At 40.9% G+C, this 19,490-nt stretch overlaps 1 protein-coding gene across 1 annotated transcript in view; it reads left to right on the forward strand.

The window, feature by feature from the left end:
* LOC117517961 (ryanodine receptor 1-like) overlaps positions 1–18,486 on the forward strand; it is a 200,213-nt gene extending 181,727 nt beyond the window's left edge. The window contains exons 93-107 of the mRNA XM_034179082.1: positions 1,051–1,130; positions 1,869–2,028; positions 2,137–2,223; positions 2,556–2,825; positions 11,512–11,642; positions 11,769–11,811; positions 11,889–12,022; positions 12,143–12,203; positions 14,786–14,932; positions 15,009–15,143; positions 15,226–15,382; positions 17,807–17,871; positions 17,971–18,071; positions 18,144–18,195; positions 18,296–18,486. Coding sequence (XP_034034973.1) covers positions 1,051–1,130; positions 1,869–2,028; positions 2,137–2,223; positions 2,556–2,825; positions 11,512–11,642; positions 11,769–11,811; positions 11,889–12,022; positions 12,143–12,203; positions 14,786–14,932; positions 15,009–15,143; positions 15,226–15,382; positions 17,807–17,871; positions 17,971–18,071; positions 18,144–18,195; positions 18,296–18,391 — 1,719 coding nt within the window. The 3' untranslated portion in view covers positions 18,392–18,486. The remainder of the gene's footprint in view (positions 1–1,050; positions 1,131–1,868; positions 2,029–2,136; positions 2,224–2,555; positions 2,826–11,511; positions 11,643–11,768; positions 11,812–11,888; positions 12,023–12,142; positions 12,204–14,785; positions 14,933–15,008; positions 15,144–15,225; positions 15,383–17,806; positions 17,872–17,970; positions 18,072–18,143; positions 18,196–18,295) is intronic.
* Positions 18,487–19,490: the final 1,004 nt, after the last annotated feature.

The following is a 19,490-nucleotide window of genomic DNA, read 5'->3' on the forward strand; positions in this document are numbered from 1 at the left end:
ATTTGTCCATCATCCTTTTCATCCTCACTCTGAGCATCAAGAATCAGTCTCAATGCTTGTTCAGCTATAAATCTTGGTCATGCTTCCTTGCAAAACTGTAAAATATAATGATTAGAGTTGGCAAATTACAATACCATCTGAAAATATAATGTTGAAAATCTCATAGATCTTCCCAGGGTCATAAGTGATCCCGCACGTTTGGAGTATACAGTTCAGTTCAAAAGTATTTGGCCACTTGGTATTTCACAAATTTTAATTTGTTTATGCAATTTCAAATACAAAAAAATACAAAAACTACAAAAAATAAAATTTTCTAAAACTATCTTTCTTAAACTCAAACTCAAAGCAAATTTCTACAACTTGATATAAATAAATTAAAAATATAAAAGTCAAGATGATGGGGTCCATAAGTAATGGACCACAAGCTGTATAACATTATGCACTATGCACAATTTCTCCAATCACAGCCACAGAAGCCCATAACTTCTTCTGGGTTGTCTGGGTATCTTGGTGCTTTCCTCACTATTTTCCTTCTTGCACAGTCACTCAGCTGTAGAGAACTCTCCACTCCACACAGATTTACCATATAATGCCATACTGTTTGTATTTATTCATAACCAATGTAAATAAAGTCTAAGACATTTTCAGTGACTTGGAAATGTTCATGTATCCATCCCCTGACTTGTCTGAAGAAAATTGTCAATAAAACTGATTAATTACAGGTATTATACCTGCTCCTGACCACACCTAATTTTTAAATTACCACACCCATGGACCCACATGAGTGCATCGGTACTCAGTAGTGAGACAATGTGAGTACTGAGCATCAAAACCACAACAGCATCAGAGGAAAGCTACCAGTAATGTTTGTGCCGCACTGTGCAGTCCTTTGTGCAGGGTGGATCAGGGTAGTGTTGAGTGACTGTAGTTTCCGACAAGAAAAGGGCTTTTGTATCAACAGTTAAAGCTGAGTTTAGTTGGTGGAATAGGTTTTGCATATTTGCAATAATTTCTACTGTAATGTATTTCTTTTTTTATTAACTTTGACAGATACCAGAAGAAACTGTTACCCAGAAACCCCCTGAACCCATTCCAGTCGAGGAACCTCCTCCAGAGCCAGAAAAAGCAAAGTAAGGAAGTTAAATGCCCTAGGCACGGCCCATAAAGACCTCTCTCACCCCTTACATGAGACTGTGGGAACCTTAAGCAGCTCTTTCAGTAATAGATTGCTGCACCCTCAGTACAAAACAAAACTCCAACTGTACTGAAACTGTATAATACCTCAAAATGTATTTAGCACCACAACCACCTGCTGATTTTACACTATTAACTACTGCCTCTGCCACCTTTTGTGCTTTCTTACATGCACAACTGTGCAATTTGTCCTGTGCAATAATTTTACCATATCTATACATACTTATACTCACTTATGGTCTATTTTTCACATAATCTCACATCAGTATTTATGCACCCACCAGCAAATATTGCAATATACTTTAGTCACCTTTCTTTAATGTTATTTTTTTTCTTTACTACTGTAAGACTCTTGCTGCTGCAACAAGTGATTTTCCCCCCTATGGGATTAATAAAGTTAATCTTATTTTATTTTATCTTTTAGTAACAGTCATGAGCTGTCAATCCTGATCTGCTATGATAAATGCAGATAATAAACAAATGAGAAAATCTTTGTGCTGACAAAATACTCATTTGTGTAGCTTGTGTATACTGTACATTTAGTCTTTTCACTCTATAAAATTAGGATTTTAGACAAATGTGAGATTTTAAGGACATTTCAACAGTAGTGTGTCACACGTTTGGAGCTGATGAATCAGAAATGAAATATTGTCTCTCCTGTTTCTTATTTGTAGTGTTGAAGCCAGAGAAAAGGCAGATAAAGACTCTTCAACCAAAGAGAAGGAACATCCCGAAGCGCCAAAGAAATGTGCAACCAAAAAAGGAAAGAAAGTGAAAAAACAAGGCGGTTTTCAAATCTGGGTTGAGCTGGATATCCAAAGAAACAAGTTTATGGTGACAACTTTGACAGTGTTTGTTGGAAAATTTGATGGTTTAAATTCTGTATCTGAAAAAATGATTAACTGACCAATCAGCTGGAAAACATGCTTTTGTCTTTTGCAGAACTACCTGTCCAGAAACTTCTACAACCTTCGTTTTCTGGCTCTCTTCCTTGCGTTTGCTCTGAACTTCATTCTGCTGTTCTACAGGGTTAAGAACTGTTTTTCTATTTGAATGATTAGAGTATGATGTACAGTGCGTTCATCGATTGTAACAATTTTGATGTTTAGTGCTGTCTTTTTCATCTAATGCCTCCTACAACGATATCTAAAGACTGGAATGTGTTAGAAATGTGGACTAGTGTTTGTTAAATCACCACTACCTTATTGTGTTTTCTATCTGTCTGTGTCCTAGTATGAAATGGAGTATCTAAAATTGACTTTGCCAGATTTACTTTTTATTGTACTTTTATATTTGTTGATCTCCATTAGGGTTAGCCCATGAAGGCCTGGTGGGTCTGAGTTATTGTCTGTTCTGTCCAGGTGTCAGAGATCCCACCTAATGGAGACGAGCTGGAACTACATGGCTTGTCAGAAGGAAGCGGGATGTTTGAAGCCTCTGGATTATTTGAAGACTCCGGAGAAGAGGCTGAAGGATCTGGAATAACCAGCGAAGATGAAGATGAGGAAGATGTACCAATGTATTACTATTTAGAAGAAAGTACTGGCTACATGCAGCCCACGTTGGCCTTCCTTGCGATCCTACACACAGTCATCTCATTCATCTGTATCATTGGATACAACTGCCTCAAGGTATGATGAGCACGCACCCCCGTGGGTGATCCTAATCATGATAAACACACGCACAATTAAGTGCTGGTCATAGAAGGGGATTGTGACAAGCAAATTTACTGATGAGGATTGCAGTGTGAAGACTTGAAGACAACAGCTTTGCAGCCTAAACTCTCTCAAAGAGGAAAGATACTGGAAAAATGGCTGGAGTGGGTGGGGGTTGGCTGGGATTTACCCCACCTACCCACTAATTCACACAAAAGCACATAAATGCCCCCCCAAACCACCCACACACACACACACACACACACAACTTACAAACACAATATTGCAGTGGTTTGATTTGTCTTATTTACAGCTAATTCATGTTTTCATTTCATTCAGAATTGATGATGATGTTTTATTTTCTGGTCAGCTTCATACTACCACTAGAGGTCTTTAAATAGTCCAAATTGCAGCTGGTGGTAGATAATTGAGTTTCAACCCAAAATGAGGAAATGTGTTCACATCACCCCAACATTAGCCTAATTTCACACAAGATCAACATTTTGTTGTTAACATTAAAAAACAAAACAAAAAAAAAACATGTTTTGCTCAGGGTTGCACGGAGCCTGCCTAGGGACATGGTGGTTAATTTTTTGGGCCCAGATTATTGCGTTCCCTCGCAATATTATTGCATTCCCTCACAATAACTTTTGAGTCCATATTTCCAGCCTGCCAACACACAGGTTCATTGAATCATTTGGATTGCACATCATGGATAACCAGAACTTCATTAAGATTTACTTTAATCTGGGCCTCACATACAACAATATACTGGAGGCTTTGTCTGTGACACACAATGTGATTATGTGCATGAAGACTCTGAAGCGTATTTTAAAGAACAACGGTCTGTTTCAGCCAGGGGAGGGTAAAAAAAGAAAAGAAAACATAAACATTCATAAGGCACACTAACAGGTGTTGCTACTTACTATCACTGTTGTATAAATAAACTATATTTCATACGGAGTCTTACAGCTGTGCAAGTTGTAGCAACTTACTCCCTCATCTCACGGGAACCCATTCTGTCATGAATCCATCCTTTTTCACTCGGCGACACACCCGCTGAGGAACAAACTCTGGTTATTGGTGACTCTGTTTTGAGAAATGTGAAGTTAGCGACACCAGTAATCATAGTCAATTGTCTTCCGGGGGCCAGAGCAGGCAACATTGAAGGAAATTTGAAACTGCTGGCTAAGGCTAAGCGTAAATTTGGTAAGATTGTAATTCACGTCGGCAGTAATGACACCCGGTTACACCAATCGGAGGTCACTAAAATTAACATTGAATCTGTGTGTAACTTTGCAAAAACAATGTCGGACTCTGTAGTTTTCTCTGGGCCCCTCCCCAATTGGACCGGGAGTGACATGTTTAGCCGCATGTTCTCCTTGAATTGCTGGCTGTCTGAGTGGTGTCCAAAAAATGAGGTGGGCTTCATAGATAATTGGCAAAGCTTCTGGGGAAAACCTGGTCTTGTTAGGAGAGACGGCATCCATCCCCCTTTGAATGGAGCAGCTCTCATCTCTAGAAATGTGGCCAATAACTTAAATCCTCCAAACCGTGACTATCCAGGGTTGGGACCAGGAAGCAGAGTTGTAGTCTTACACACCTCTCTGCAGCTTCTCGCCCCCTGCCATCCCCTCATTACCCCATCCCCGTAGAGACGGTGCCTGTTCCCAGACCACCAATAACCAGCAAAAATCTATTTAAGCATAAAAATTCAAAAAGGAAAAAATAATATAGCACCTTCAACTGCACCACAGACTAAAACAGTTAAATGTGGTCTATTAAACATTAGATCTCTCTCTTCTAAGTCCCTGTTAGTAAATGATATAATAATTGATCAACATATTGATTTATTCTGCATTACAGAAACCTGGTTACAGCAGGATGAATATGTTAGTTTAAATGAGTCAACACCCCCGAGTCACACTAACCGTCAGAATGCTCGTAGCACGGGCCGAGGGGGAGGATTAGCAACAATCTTCCACTCCAGCTTATTAATTAATCAAAAACCCAGACAGAGCTTTAATTCATTTGAAAGCTTGACTCTTAGTCTTGTCCATCCAAATTGGAAGTCCCAAAAACCAGTTTTATTTGTTGTTATCTATCGTCCACCTGGTCGTTACTGTGAGTTTCTCTGTGAATTTTCAGACCTTTTGTCTGACTTAGTGCTTAGCTCAGATAAGATAATTATAGTGGGCGATTTTAACATCCACACAGATGCTGAGAATGACAGTCTCAACACTGCATTTAATCTATTGTTAGACTCGATTGGCTTCGCTCAAAATGTAAATGAGTCCACCCACCACTTTAATCATACCTTAGATCTTGTTCTGACTTATGGTATGGAAATTGAAGACTTAACAGTATTCCCTGAAAACCCCCTTCTGTCTGATTATTTCTTAACATTTACATTTACTCTGATGGACTACCCAGCAGTGGAGAATAAGTTTCATTACAGTAGAAGTAGAACACCGTAAGTTGGAGAGGAAATGGCGTCTCACTAATTTAGAAGATCTTCACAGCCTGGAAAAAGAGTCTGTTGCTCTATAAAAAAGCCCTCCGTAAAGCTAGGACATCTTACTACTCATCACTAATTGAAGAAAATAAGAACAACCCCAGGTTTCTTTTCAGCACTGTAGCCAGGCTGACAAAGAGTCAGAGCTCTATTGAGCCGAGTATTCCTTTAACTTTAACTAGTAATGACTTCATGACTTTCTTTGCTAATAAAATTTTAACTATTAGAGAAAAAATTACTCATAACCATCCCAAAGACATATCGTTATCTTTGGCTGCTTTCAGTGATGCCGGTATTTGGATAGACTCTTTCTCTTCGATTGTTCTTTCTGAGTTATTTTCATTAGTTACTTCCTCCAAACCATCAACATGTCTATTAGACCCCATTCCTACCAAGCTGCTCAAGGAAGCCCTAACATTAATTAATGCTTCAATCTTAAATATGGTCAATCTATCTTTATTAGTTGGCTATGTACCACAGGCTTTTAAGGTGGCAGTAATTAAACCATTACTTAAAAAGCCATCACTTGACCCAGCTGTCTTAGCTAATTATAAGGCAATCTCCAACCTTCCTTTTCTCTCAAAAATTCTTGAAAGGGTAGTTGTAAAACTGCTAACTGATCATCTGCAGAGGAATGGTCTATTTGAAGAGTTTCAGTCAGGTTTTAGAATTTATCATAGTACAGAAACAGCATTAGTAAAGGTTACAAATGATCTTCTTATGGCCTCAGACAGTGGACTCATCTCTGTGCTTATTCTGTTAGACCTCAGTGCTGCTTTTGATACTGTTGACCATAAAATTTTATTACAGAGATTAGAGCATGCCATAGGTATTAAAGGCACTGCGCTGCGGTGGTTTGAATCATATTTATCTAATACATTACAATTTGTTCATGTAAATGGGGAATATTCTTCACAGACTAAGGTTAATTATGGAGTTCCACAAGGTTCTGTGCTAGGACCAATTTTATTCACTTTATACATGCTTCCCTTAGGCAGTATTATTAGATAGTATTGCTTAAATTTTCATTGTTACGCAGATGATACCCAGCTTTATCTATCCATGAAGCCAGAGGACACACACCAATTAGCTAAACTGCAGGATTGTCTTACAGACATAAAGACATGGATGACCTCTAATTTCCTGCTTTTAAACTCAGATAAAACTGAAGTTATTGTACTTAGCCCCACAAATCTTAGAAACATGGTGTCTAACTAGATCCTTACTGTGAGAAATCTTGGAGTCATTTTTGATCAGGATATGTCATTCAACAAACAAATATGTAGGACTGCTTTTTTGCATTTGCGCAATAGCTCTAAAATTAGAAAGGTCTTGTCTCAGAGTGATGCTGAAAAACTAATTCATGCATTTATTTCCTCTAGGCTGGACTATTGTAATTCATTATTATCAGGTTGTCCTAAAAGTTCCCTGAAAAGCCTTCAGTTAATTCAAAATGCTGCAGCTAGAGTACTGACAGGGACTAGAAGGAGAGAGCATATCTCACCCATATTGGCCTCTCTTCATTGGCTTCTGTTAATTCTAGAATAGAATTTAAAATTATTCTTCTTACTTATAAGGTTTTGAATAATCAGGTCCCATCTTATCTTAGGGACCTCATAGTACCATATCACCCCAATAGAGCGCTTCGCTCTCAGACTGCAGGCTTACTTGTAGTTCCTAGGGTTTGTAAGAGTAGAATGGGAGGCAGAGCCTTCAGCTTTCAGGCTCCTTTCCTGTGGAACCAGCTCCCAATTCAGATCAGGGAGACAGACACCCTCTCTACTTTTAAGATTAGGCTTAAAACTTTTCTTTTTGCTAAAGCTTATAGTTAGGGCTGGATCAGGTGACCCTGAACCATCCCTTAGTTATGCTGCTATGGACTTAGACTGCTGGGGGGTTCCCATGATGCACTGAGTGTATCTTTCTCTTTTTGCTCTGTATGCACCACTCTGCATTTAATCATTAGTGATTGATCTCTGCTCCCCTCCACAGCATGTCTTTTTCCTGGTTCTCTCCCTCAGCCCCAACCAGTCCCAGCAGAAGACTGCCCCTCCCTGAGCCTGGTTCTGCTGGAGGTTTCTTCCTGTTAAAAGGGAGTTTTTCCTTCCCACTCTCGCCAAGTGCTTGCTCACAGGGGGTCGTTTTGACCGTTGGGGTTTTTCCGTAATTATTGTATGGCTTTGCCTTACAATATAAAGCGCCTTGGGGCAACTGTTTGTTGTGATTTGGCGCTATATAAATAAAATTGATTTGATGTCTGCTATGTGTGTGCGCGCGCATGCGCATACGAGGTCTGTGAGAAAACTATCCGACCTTTTTATTTTTTTCAAAAACTATATGGATTTGAATCATGTGCGCTTGCATCAGACAAGCTTGAACTTTTGTGCGCATGCGTGAGTTTTTTCATGCCTGTGGGTTGCGTCATTCGCCTGTGGGCAGGCTTTGAGTGAGCACTGGTCCACCTCTGCTCTGTTGATGCAGGACGTCGTGTGACTAGCAGAGAAGTTTCAGAAGAGGTCGGGATCAGCACTTTATCGGCACATTCCACTGTTAAAGGAGATTTTGTAATGAAAGACGTGCGGACGGATTCGCGCATCGGGACGCAGCTGCTCATGGCGCGGGACAAACAACACCTCCGTGTTGGAAACCATTTGTAAGATTCAGACAGCTTTCGGTGGCTTTTCAGTCGAGTGAGTATCTGAGAAATTGTTTAACAGCTGGGCATGTTCCAACTTGTCCTGTGAGACGTCCAACACGGAGGTGTTGTTTGTCCCGCGCCATGAGCGGCTGCCTCCCGACGCGCGAATCCGTCCGCACGTCTTTCATTACAAAATGTCCTTTAACAGTGGAATGTGCCGATAAAGTGCTGATCCCGACCTCTTCTGAAACTTCTCTGCTAGTTACACGACGTCCTGCATCAACAGAGCCTTAAATTTGGAAGTGATCTGCTCGTTCCAGCCTGTCGATGGCCACTTGGGGCGCGGTGCACCCTCCGGCGCTGTGGGCCGTTTTTAATCCAGTTTTTTTTTTTTTTTTGAACACTGTTTATTTAAAAGGGCAACTCCATATTCAATTACAACATAAAATTAATACAACAAATCGAACAGAGCGACTCAGCAAATTCTAGGACAGTATTCCATCTCATTGAAAGTAAAACGGGTATATCCTAAAATATATTTTACTTTATCTACAACTGGTATAAAAGGAAAACACACAATTCCGGTGAGGAATCCTGAGCAAGTATAATTATGCCCAACCAAAGTAAATAATGACAGGGGTCCACCTATCCAAAAACAAATCCATATTCAAATGAAGCTTTGCCGTAATTTTTTCCATTAGATATACGTTTTTTAATCCGTCACGCCATTGAGGGAGAGTGGGAGGTAGTGCTTTTAACCAAGATCTCGTTATCATTTTCTTTGCTACCAATAAACAAATGTGGAGCAGTTGAGCTTCCCTTTTTGTCAAACCACCCCTTGGGGTCAGCCCTATAATGTAATATTTTGGATCCAGCGGCAAATTAAAATTTAGGATGGCTCGAATCTCTGCCTGGATCCCTAGCCAATGTGGTTTCAAGGCGGGGCAGTCCCTAAAAATATGCAAATAATACACAATTTGTTTGCAATCCCTCCAACACAGATTAGTTTTACTATTATCATTATTAAAAGTATTTGATGGTGTCCTAAAAAATCTTAACTTAATTTTCCAATTGAACTCCTTCCAAATCAGACTGCTAGTAATTTTATGGCCTCTTTCACACGCCTCTTCTCATTCTTCATCCTCAATAATTGTGTTTGCCAATCCAGTTTTAATGGTCCTTAATCCGTGTGATACCGATAGAATCTTCACCGAAAACCATCTGAATCTTCCAAATGGTTTCCATCTGGCTGTCTGGCAGAGTTTCTGAAAAAATTTTCATGGAACAAAGCGGCAGTCGCTCTGCCATTCCTAAACAATAAAAATCCGACGAGGGGGGTGGACCAGTGCTCACTCCAAGCCTGCCCACAGGCGAATGACGCAACCGACAGGCGTGAAAAAAACTCACGCATGCGCACGAAGGTTCAAGCTTGTCTGATGCAAGCGCACATGATTCAAATCCATATAGTTTTTGAAAAAAATAAAAAGGTTGGATACTTTTCTAACAGACCTCGTATGTCTCCCCCCACCTGATTCCACTCACTGTGTGCTCTAATAGGCATGAGCTGTAATATGATATTAGGTGATTGCGAGGGAACTCAAAAGGTATTGTGAGGGAACGCAAAAACTATTGCAAGCCAAAAAAAATTAACCACCCTGTCCCTTGGCGGCCACCATAGGGTTGCATTCAGGCTGCAGGATTAAGGTGCCTTGGCACTTGCACAAATTTGATCTGTGCACTGGTACGCAATCTGCCGTGCCAGAGAGTTAACTCGTAAACTTGTTGTAAACTGTGCGCGGCTTCGTGCAAGTGTGCAAAGAAAATTTTGAAATGTTCAAAATCTCTGGCACGCAGTAATTATATGTACTTCACGTGAACCTTGCACAAACAATTTAAAAACACTGTCAGTGCGAGTCATTGCTTCAACGCAACGCATCACAGCTCATCTGAACGATTATAATGAGATGTTAAATCTATCATAAACATAATTTTACAGCTACTCATAAGAAGGATTGAAAATGCAACTGTTTTACCAAGCCATTACAATATAAACATGACAAATAATTACCTTTTAGACGATTCCAGATGCGTTCTCCATGTCATGAAGCGCACGAGAGAGCGAGAGAGCAGAAAAAGCTAAGTTGTAGAAATTTCCTTTGTGATTCTGGAAGCGATTAGAGATGTTTTCATATGCCAAACTCTGGGAGAAAATTATTCATCTGCTATGAAATCATTATTTTATATGCAATGTCCAGTGGCACAAGGCGCGGCATCCAGCAGGCAACACAGCAGGTGGCACTGGCACGATGAATTGCACAGCAGTGCAGGGGTTAAATGCGAGTGTCAGTGCAGCTTTACTCTACAGGATACAGGGTTTTTTCCCCTCTAAGATTAACCATGAAAGCTTTAGTTAGTTATACAATTTGTATATTGTTTGTCTTTCGGCTGCTCCCGTTTGTTGAGGGCTGCCACAGCAGATTCAGTGCAGACCTGAACTGGGAAGTTTTACACCTGATGCCCTTAGTGATACACTCCAGCTTTACCAGCGCTTTGTCCCCAGATATGTACTTGAATAGGTCATGGCCCCTTCTGAAGAGGTCTCCCATCCAAGTACAGTACTAAACCACTCTGTTTAGTGTCTGAGATCTGCCATCATCAGGCTCATATGGAGCAGGCTGGTTGCTGTACAATTTGCATATTAATTAATTTAAATTCTTTTAGAGTATGTAATCATGCACCTATGGCTAAACTATGTAATGTTTACAAGTTTCTAATTTAATTGTTTAGAATATGTATTATGCTGTTAGTGTAATGTATGATGGTTTTTAAATTGTTTAATGATGCTCTTTATCACATTGAATTTATGAAGCAGTTTTTGAAAATGCAGAATAAGAATAATCCTTATTATTCTTATCCATGATTAGTAAACTGTGGATGACAGAGAGGAGCGAACAGTGTGTTTTTTTGCTGCATGCCACATGTTGCACTGAAGAATCTGTACTCTGTGTGTGTGTGTGTGTGTGTGTGTGTGTGTGTGTGTGTGTGTGTGTGTGTGTGTGTGTGTGTGTACTGCTATCTTTGTGAGGATCATCATGGGTAGAAAACCCGTTTAGTGAGGACCATTTTGGAAAGTGAGGACAATTAGGCTGGTCCTCACGTGATTTTTAAAGAAAAGACTTCCAGAGGCTGTAAATATGATCCTCTCAAAGTGATTCTTTGAAATCTGAGGTAACAACTTGACTTAGACAGACATCTAGAGTTTAAATGCAGTATCAGTTTATTTCTAAGTAAAGCAGAAAGGGTGGTCTTCACTCCCAATGGGCATTTTCCCAGACCTTACTTTGGTGCCCATACAGGAATGTGTGTGTGTGTGTGTGTGTGTGTGTGTGTGTGTGTGTGTGTGTGTGTGTGTGTGTGTGTGTGTGTGTGTGTGTGTGTGTGTGTGTGTGTGTGTGTGTGAGATTGCCAATGTTTGACTAATATTGGACATTTGAAACTGATTTTGTAAGATTCCACTGGTGATCTTTAAGAGGGAGAAGGAACTTGCAAGAAAGCTGGAGTTTGATGGCCTCTACATAACCGAGCAACCTGAAGATGATGACATTAAGGGCCAGTGGGACCGACTGGTCTTGAATACACCGTATGCATAAAAATAAAACATATTAGTGTCACGGCAAATGTTTTAATGCTAATTTGGTGCAAAAAAATTCATTTAAAAACACAGATTTTCTTTGTTAATGAATAAAAAGCATGTGCTACTTTACAGGTCTTTCCCAAGCAACTACTGGGATAAATTTGTCAAAAGAAAGGTGAGTCGTCTTTGCATTTAGAGTGTTTGAAATGTGTTTATGTAGCATGTGTTTACAGGTGGTGAATGTGTGTGCAGGTTCTGGATAAATATGGAGACATTTATGGCAGAGAAAGAATTGCTGAGCTCCTGGGAGTTGATTTAGCCTCCCTGGATGTGAGCCAACAGCATGAGAAGAAACAGGAAGAACCAGACAACTCTGTGTTTGCATGGTACCGCACCCATTCCACCAAAAAAAGACTTGCAAAGAAACACCTCTTATGCTTGACTCTTTAAAAAAATGTACATTTTAAACTGAACTAAAAGGTATCAACAAATGTTGTGTCTTTCAGGATGACTTCCATCGACATTAAGTACCAAATCTGGAAATTTGGTGTTGTGTTTACAGACGGTGTAAGAAACGTCTACACGTGCATGTTTTATACCACACTGTGGGGAGTAGCTTAACTGAAATAACATAATTAAAGCAGATAAACACTGTTTGATTGCAGAGCACCACCACCATAATCATACCATAATTACATTGTGGTTATGACTGTGGGTCTTGATTGGCAAATTATGGTCCATCCCCACTCCCAAATGTAACCATCTCCCTGCTACAGTTAGTTAACACATTGAATGCCCATGTGTCATCTACCAAACCCATTTATGTTAAAGGAAAAGAAAACCCACTGGTAAAATACAGCTTGGAAGATAGACTGTGCTATGAACTAACGATTGATACATATCAATGAAAATAAGGAGCTCTTACAACTGAAATATCCGCCTTGAAAGTCGGCATTTAAGCAGAATTCGACAATTTCATAAATGCTGCCATTGTTACAATTTTAACCAATCAGAAAAAAAACCTGGATCACTTGCGGTGCTGCTGTGACAGTGTGAGCACAGAAAGCAACAGATGGCGAACATGTGATTATGTAAAAGTCCTCAGTCCCTCTATCTCTCTCCCTCCCCCTCTCTCACTCTCTGTCTCTCTCTCTTCCTTGCTCTTTCTCTCTCCCTCCCCCTCTCTCTCTCCCTGTCTCTCTCTCTTCTTTGCTCTCTGTCTCTCCCCCCCCCTCTCTCTCTCTCTCTTCTTCTCTCTCTCTCCCTCTGTCCCTCCCTCTCTCTCTCTCTCTTCTTCTCTCTCACTCCCTCTGTCCCTCCCTCTCTGTCTCTCCGTTGTTTTCCTGCTGAGCAAACATGAAGTCTTTCAACTGTAAAATAAACTAAATTCATCAGCGCTCAGGGGAGTAACTGGGTAAACACTGAAGGATTTTGGGTGGATTTACCGTTCAGTAGGGAGAAAGTGGGGAGTTGGGAGAAAGTGAATCTGATCGGCTGTTCTCTTCTCTTCAGCTCACTCTGAGCGAGCCACAGCGCTCCAAGTGAGCCATGGCTGTGGCTTCACAGCTGAAGTAAGCAGCAGTCAACATCCCGATTCGGTATCGGGTTCCGATGCGATGTAATTCGTGGATCGGAATTCCCCGATCCAACCTGTGGCATTTTCCGATACTGGAGAGAAACCTGTGTTTCCGATGCCTCCAGTATCGGAAAATCCCACAGGTTGGACTGAGAAATTCCGATCGCGAATTCCATCGGTATTGGAACCCGATACCGATCCGGGATGTTGATTGCCGCTTACGTGCTTTGCCCCTTCTATACTGAAGGGCGACACTAGTGAGTTGTGAACCACTGTGCCCATGTGATGTCACACATCGCTGTTATAGCAGCCAACATGGCCGCCTGCTGGTGGCTTTAGACCAGCCATACAAAAACGCTAACATAAAAAACTTTAACATAAATGATCACACATGCCAACAACATTTAATATGGGCTCTCAGTATCATAATTTACCAACCCAATTGTAAATTATCAGTGGGTTTTCTTTTCCTTTAAGCATGTTGGAGACAAGAAGGATACTTGTTTCCAGGTGCTAGGTATCTGAGGGTTAGAGCCAGCGTCAGACCAGGTCGCAGACACACTCTGCAGTTGGTATCAGCACTTGATGATTCTAAGGCCAACCCTCTGCAAGAGCTCATCAAACATCCTTGGCTCCATGTGCATGTAGTTTAAAAAAGCGCCGTTGTCTTCCAGCCTCAGCTCATGCGTTGGTTGTAGTCATCATGCTGGAGCTTTCTGTCTTGCGTCAGGTAGGGCTAGACCCAGCAGGTTCTTGGTCTGTTTTTTGTGCATCTGAATCCCTCTCTGGAGCACTGCACTGGGCATCCGGTTTGTCAGCAGTGTGTGACAACAGTGTAGGATGGTGGCATGCAGCAAAACATTGTCCATCGTCAAAATTGGATGTTTCTTCTTCGGCAGCTAGGCAAAGTGATGGAATCTCTCCTGATTCCTCATATATATATATAGCCTCATGAATATGGTCACAATGTACATGCAAGTGTCTCAGAATGCACTGCCAAAGTGCTGCACAGGGCGTGCACAGAGGCAGCTCATTGGACGCACAGGACTCCATGGACACTTGGGGTTGGGCACATAGTCCACTCAGGGGACGCATCGATCGTAAAACAATCACTGCTGAAATACCGCACAAGGGACAACGAAACGGCCACACAGAAAGGTGTTTTCATATCCCGTCTGATTCACAGCCACCTTTTAACACGCGTAACGGACTGACATCTTCCACCATCCTGTGTAACAGGGGCTTAAGTACCTGTTCCTTGACCCAAAGTTATTCCAGTAATACTGAAGGACCCTAAAAACACACCGAGTACCAAAGACATCACCTTAGCTCACTGGTTAGCATCCAAGTCTCACAGCCATATAGGAACAGAGGAAAGACTAAACACTTGGACCTTCATTCTCTTTCAAAGTTATGAGCATTAGCAAACACCTCTGTCCAGTGACTACATGACTCATAAGTTCTTCTCAGGTGTCTCTTGATTTCAAAGGCCAAGCTCCCAAACGTCATTGAAGAGAAACAGTATATCTGCATTCCCAACAAATTTTAAAATATTTTCTCCAACTATTTTTAGACTTTCCTTTACCTCTGTTGGTACTTGATCATGTCTTTACTTGGCCATTACAACAACTTCTTCTTCGCCTGTCACCTGCTGGATATTGCCATGGGTGTGAAGACTCTACGTACAATCCTGTCTTCAGTCACACACAATGGCAAACAGGTAAGTGAAAGTCTCCACAGTATTAAAGTTGCTCCTCTTTAAATATACTAACAGAGTTTCTTTTTGTTTCCTCTAGCTAATGATGACAGTGGGCTTGTTGGCTGTGGTTGTCTACCTTTACACTGTAGTTGCATTCAATTTCTTCCGCAAGTTTTACAACAAAAGTGAAGATGAAGATGAACCAGATATGAAATGTGATGATATGATGACTGTAAGTCATCACTGGACCAACATAACAGTCATTTTAATAAATTCATGGGTGCCTGTCTCCTAGAATCTTCTATATTTTTCAGTGTTACCTCTTTCACATGTACGTGGGTGTGCGAGCCGGTGGAGGCATTGGAGATGAGATTGAGGATCCAGCTGGAGATGAATATGAGCTGTATCGAGTGGTCTTTGATATAACTTTTTTCTTCTTTGTCATTGTCATCCTTTTGGCCATTATTCAGGGTAAGGACAAGAATAATCTTCCAAATGCCCTTTTTTCAAATAAACCTCTGTCATTTTGCACCTAAGGCCTTTTCAACCAGTAGTTTGGAATGAAATTATCTATTTTAAATGTATACTGTAACAGAACTATGTGATTCATGTGGTGAGTTAATCAGCTTGTTTATACAGCACCAAATCATAACACCTTATGATTAGGTGCTTTGCATGAGTAAGGTCTAGACCTTACCCACCCTATGAGTAAACATATTGGTAACGGCTGTAAGGAAAAACTACCTCAGCTTTTTTTAATTACAGGTAGACTCCTTAAGCAGACCAGGCTCAATGGAGTGACCATCTGCTATGACCATACTTACAAAATTAAACAAAAGCACAACACAAGATTGACAGATGCAATTTTCCAAACACTCATATTCAACTTAGTTTCAATTTATTTTCATTTATACAGTGCCAAATCACAACAGAGTTGCCTCAAGGCACTTCACACAAGTAAGGTCTAACCTTACTAACCCCCAAAGCAGCAGTGGTAAGGAAAAACTCCCTCTGAGGAAGAAACCTTAAGCAGACCAGACTCAAAGGGGTGACCCTCTGCTTGGACCATGCTACAGACATAAATTACAGACGGTGGCATGGTTCTCTGTCTTTAGCATTCTGAAAACAAACATTTCTGAAGAATATGTGAAGTTTTGACTCACTTGGTACAATGTTGAAATGTGTTGGTTTCTCAGATAGCAAAAGATGGAGAACCACACCCTACTTTTTCTGTCAGGCTCAAAACTTCTCAATCATCCCTCATAGGGTTATGTTCATGTGTGTGCTCAAAGGAGCATTGGTCTGAAAATGAGTTGTGGTCAGGCACAGCATGGGTGCATTGGTACCATGTGGAAATGGAAAGTGTTTGTACTACATACTATCAAAAACCTGGTCAAAGGTCATTCAGATGAACTTTACATAAATGGGTTTAGGACATACGTGCACCCTGAACCCCCCCCCCAGCTCTTAAAGTAATAACAGATAATCTGATTGATTTATTTCATGTTATGTCCAAAACATGCCCATGACTAATGAAGAGGATAGACCCATTTGCACCTAGTGTTGTGTTTTGTACTTAGATTACCTGTAAGTAGCAAGTAGTAAGAAGGGGATCAGCTTGGGACTCCGACAAGGGCGGTCGCATCTCCTCCACTCTCCCTTATCTCTTATCTACTTTAACCTTCAAGTCCCTACTTCACAAGACTGTGAATTCCTCAAATTATATTGGATACTGGATCTATTGGACTACTATTGGATTAACCATGGAATTGATCAGCTGGTCATTCCCAGATGGAATGCATCCTGCGGGCTATGTTCTTGACTCCTGGGGGTCTTGGCGTATTGCATGCTTGGCGCCTTTCTTTGTTGAGGACGTCGAGGATTTATTTATATTTGGTCTTATGGTAGCAGGGCTGTACTCTCTGGCTTATGTGCTGCCCTGATCTATCGGAAAATTGGCAAGACGGTGGCAACAAGAACCATGGCCCCTCGCTTGTCCGTCATGATTAACGAGGTGGGCAAGGCAATGCATTCTCAGACTGCGATGACTCTTGAACTTAGATGCAAGTTGGATGACATCTTGGAGCAGATGCGTCCCTTGCAGATGAAGTTGAAGGTTTCGGAGGCCGTAAAAGATTCTTAATTCATAATTGGGAATATTCTTAATTCATAATTGGGATTTGGTTTGTTCAAGTGGAAAAAGTGTTTTTCACTGCTCAAACCACAACACAGCAGGCTTATCAAGCCTGAAGGACAAATTGGCCAACTGTTTTCCTCCAGAGGAATGTCTTCTGGCCTTGGTGATTATTTGGCTCCTTCTTATCTCAAACCACAAAGACAATAAACCATTTTTCATAGGACTGAAGCATGCTCCACTCCCTCTCCCCACCCCCCTCCTACCCCCCAGCACACACCCCCCACTCTGGCTTCTGCTCACATCACACCCTTTCCCTTCTGCGGGGGTGGCATGGTTTTAGTTGCAGCTGGTCCCCCCCCCCCCCAAGCTGACGGTGGCGCAACTCAGGGTTGCTGCGCGACCTTCGCCCACTTGCCTCAGTTCGGATAACGGACTTCTTCAAATTTAGTGCCATTATTACGGTAAACAAGTAATAATTGTGGACTAAATGGTAACTGGAGTGTAAACATAATTTCTCCACTGTGAAATCAATAAAGTATATCTCATAGGATATGCCCCAAATGGATTTGCAGTACTGTGTTCCATAGAGCGTCAGTTTGGGGCCCTTACTGGATAACAGTGCATGATGTTACAGCTTTGTTTATCCAGTATGTAAATATGTTACAAATACTGACGTTCCAACTTATGTGTAAGGAAATACATAGAAAAAAAGATGATATGCCACCTCACAGATATAATGATAATGTTTTTTGCTATAGGTCTGATCATTGATGCCTTTGGAGAACTTAGAGATCAACAGGAACAGGTTAAAGAAGACATGGAGGTAGACAATGAATGGATTTCTCTATTTGATTTCAAGTTTTACTCTTTTATACATAATGTGTTTAACAACACTGCTTTAATGCTCATTCCTGACGTGCAGACAAAGTGCTTCATATGTGGCATTGGAAGTGACTACTTTGATACGACGCCACACGGCTTTGAGACCCACACTTTTGATGAACATAACCTCGCCAATTACATGTGAGTGTCAGGTCTGAGTGTGCACGCGTATGCACATACTGTACACGACTACTAACATGGGGGTTTTTTCAGGTTCTTTTTGATGTACCTTATCAACAAAGATGAAACAGAGCACACGGGTCAGGTCAGTCTGATGCCTGGTTTTTTGTTTTTTTGTCTTTCTTTGTTTATTTAGTTGCTGTGCTGCACTGAATTCACGTTACTCTTCTCATGTGGTGTTTTAGGAGTCATATGTGTGGAAAATGTACCAGGAGCGATGCTGGGACTTCTTCCCCGCTGGAGATTGTTTCAGAAAACAGTTCGAGGATCAGCTTTCCTAGTCAGCAGTTTCATCAGATGCACATGGAAAAATGTGAATTGAACTGCTGCTTGTTTCCTTCATTCCAAACTGACTGTTCCATCCAAAAATTAACAAGCAATAACAACAACAAAATAAAACAAAGTATCATGAATAAAACAATCCTGAAATAATTCTTAATCAGTTCACACAAATTAGACACGTTGCATGACATTAATACTGCGTAAGTGTAAAATCTTCTTATGGAGTATGAGATTTTGTTTCCTCGTATCATTCATTTTTACGAAGAGGAAGCAGAGTTGATCAATAGAGTGAAACATACGTATGGGACAAAATGCAGAGTAAATAGAACCACAAGGCAAGGTACATGACGTCAGTCATACAGGAGAAATAATGTGATGTGATGTACAAGCCACCAATCAGGGCTGGTAAAATAGACGTTTTCTTGGAAAAAAAAAAGTCAAATTTTTTTTTTTTCTGTTTAAATTGACTGTCATTGATTTAAATAGACTCTTTTCGTTTTTGTTTATCTCACTCATCTAAATGAAACTATACAAATAACATCATTAGTTAGGGAGGTGATGGTCTCGCGGTTAAGCGTTGGGTTTGAGACCAGAGGATCCTCGGTTCAAATCCCAGCCTGACCAGAAAATCACTAAGGGCCCTTGGGCAAGGTCCTTAATCCCCTAGTTGCTCCCGGTGTGTCGTGGGCGCCTTACATGGCAACAGCCTGACATCGGGGTGAATGTGAGGCATTGATGTATAAAGCGCTTTGAGCGTCTGATGCAGATGGACAAGCGCTATATAAATGCAGTCCATTGACCATTTGTAATCTTTGACATGTTAAAACATACATGTACAAGTACCATTACGTAATGGTACTGATTTCATATTTCAGTGATTCAAATCATAGCCCTGCCACCAATCAAATGACAAGGACCTGTATTTAGCTGTCATATGATAAAGAATATGGAAACTGAAGTGATGCGTAGTTTGTGTCCACTTTTATCTAATTGCCCATCTAATTAGACTCTTATGAAATTCCCATTTCTTGAATGGAGGAGGTAGAAGCCGGGACAAACACGTTTCCTGCTTTGTGATGCACCGTTTCTCTTTCACTA

The sequence above is a fragment of the Thalassophryne amazonica genome, chromosome 9 (genome assembly GCF_902500255.1).
Source record: "Thalassophryne amazonica chromosome 9, fThaAma1.1, whole genome shotgun sequence".
Classification (NCBI taxonomy): domain Eukaryota; kingdom Metazoa; phylum Chordata; class Actinopteri; order Batrachoidiformes; family Batrachoididae; genus Thalassophryne; species Thalassophryne amazonica.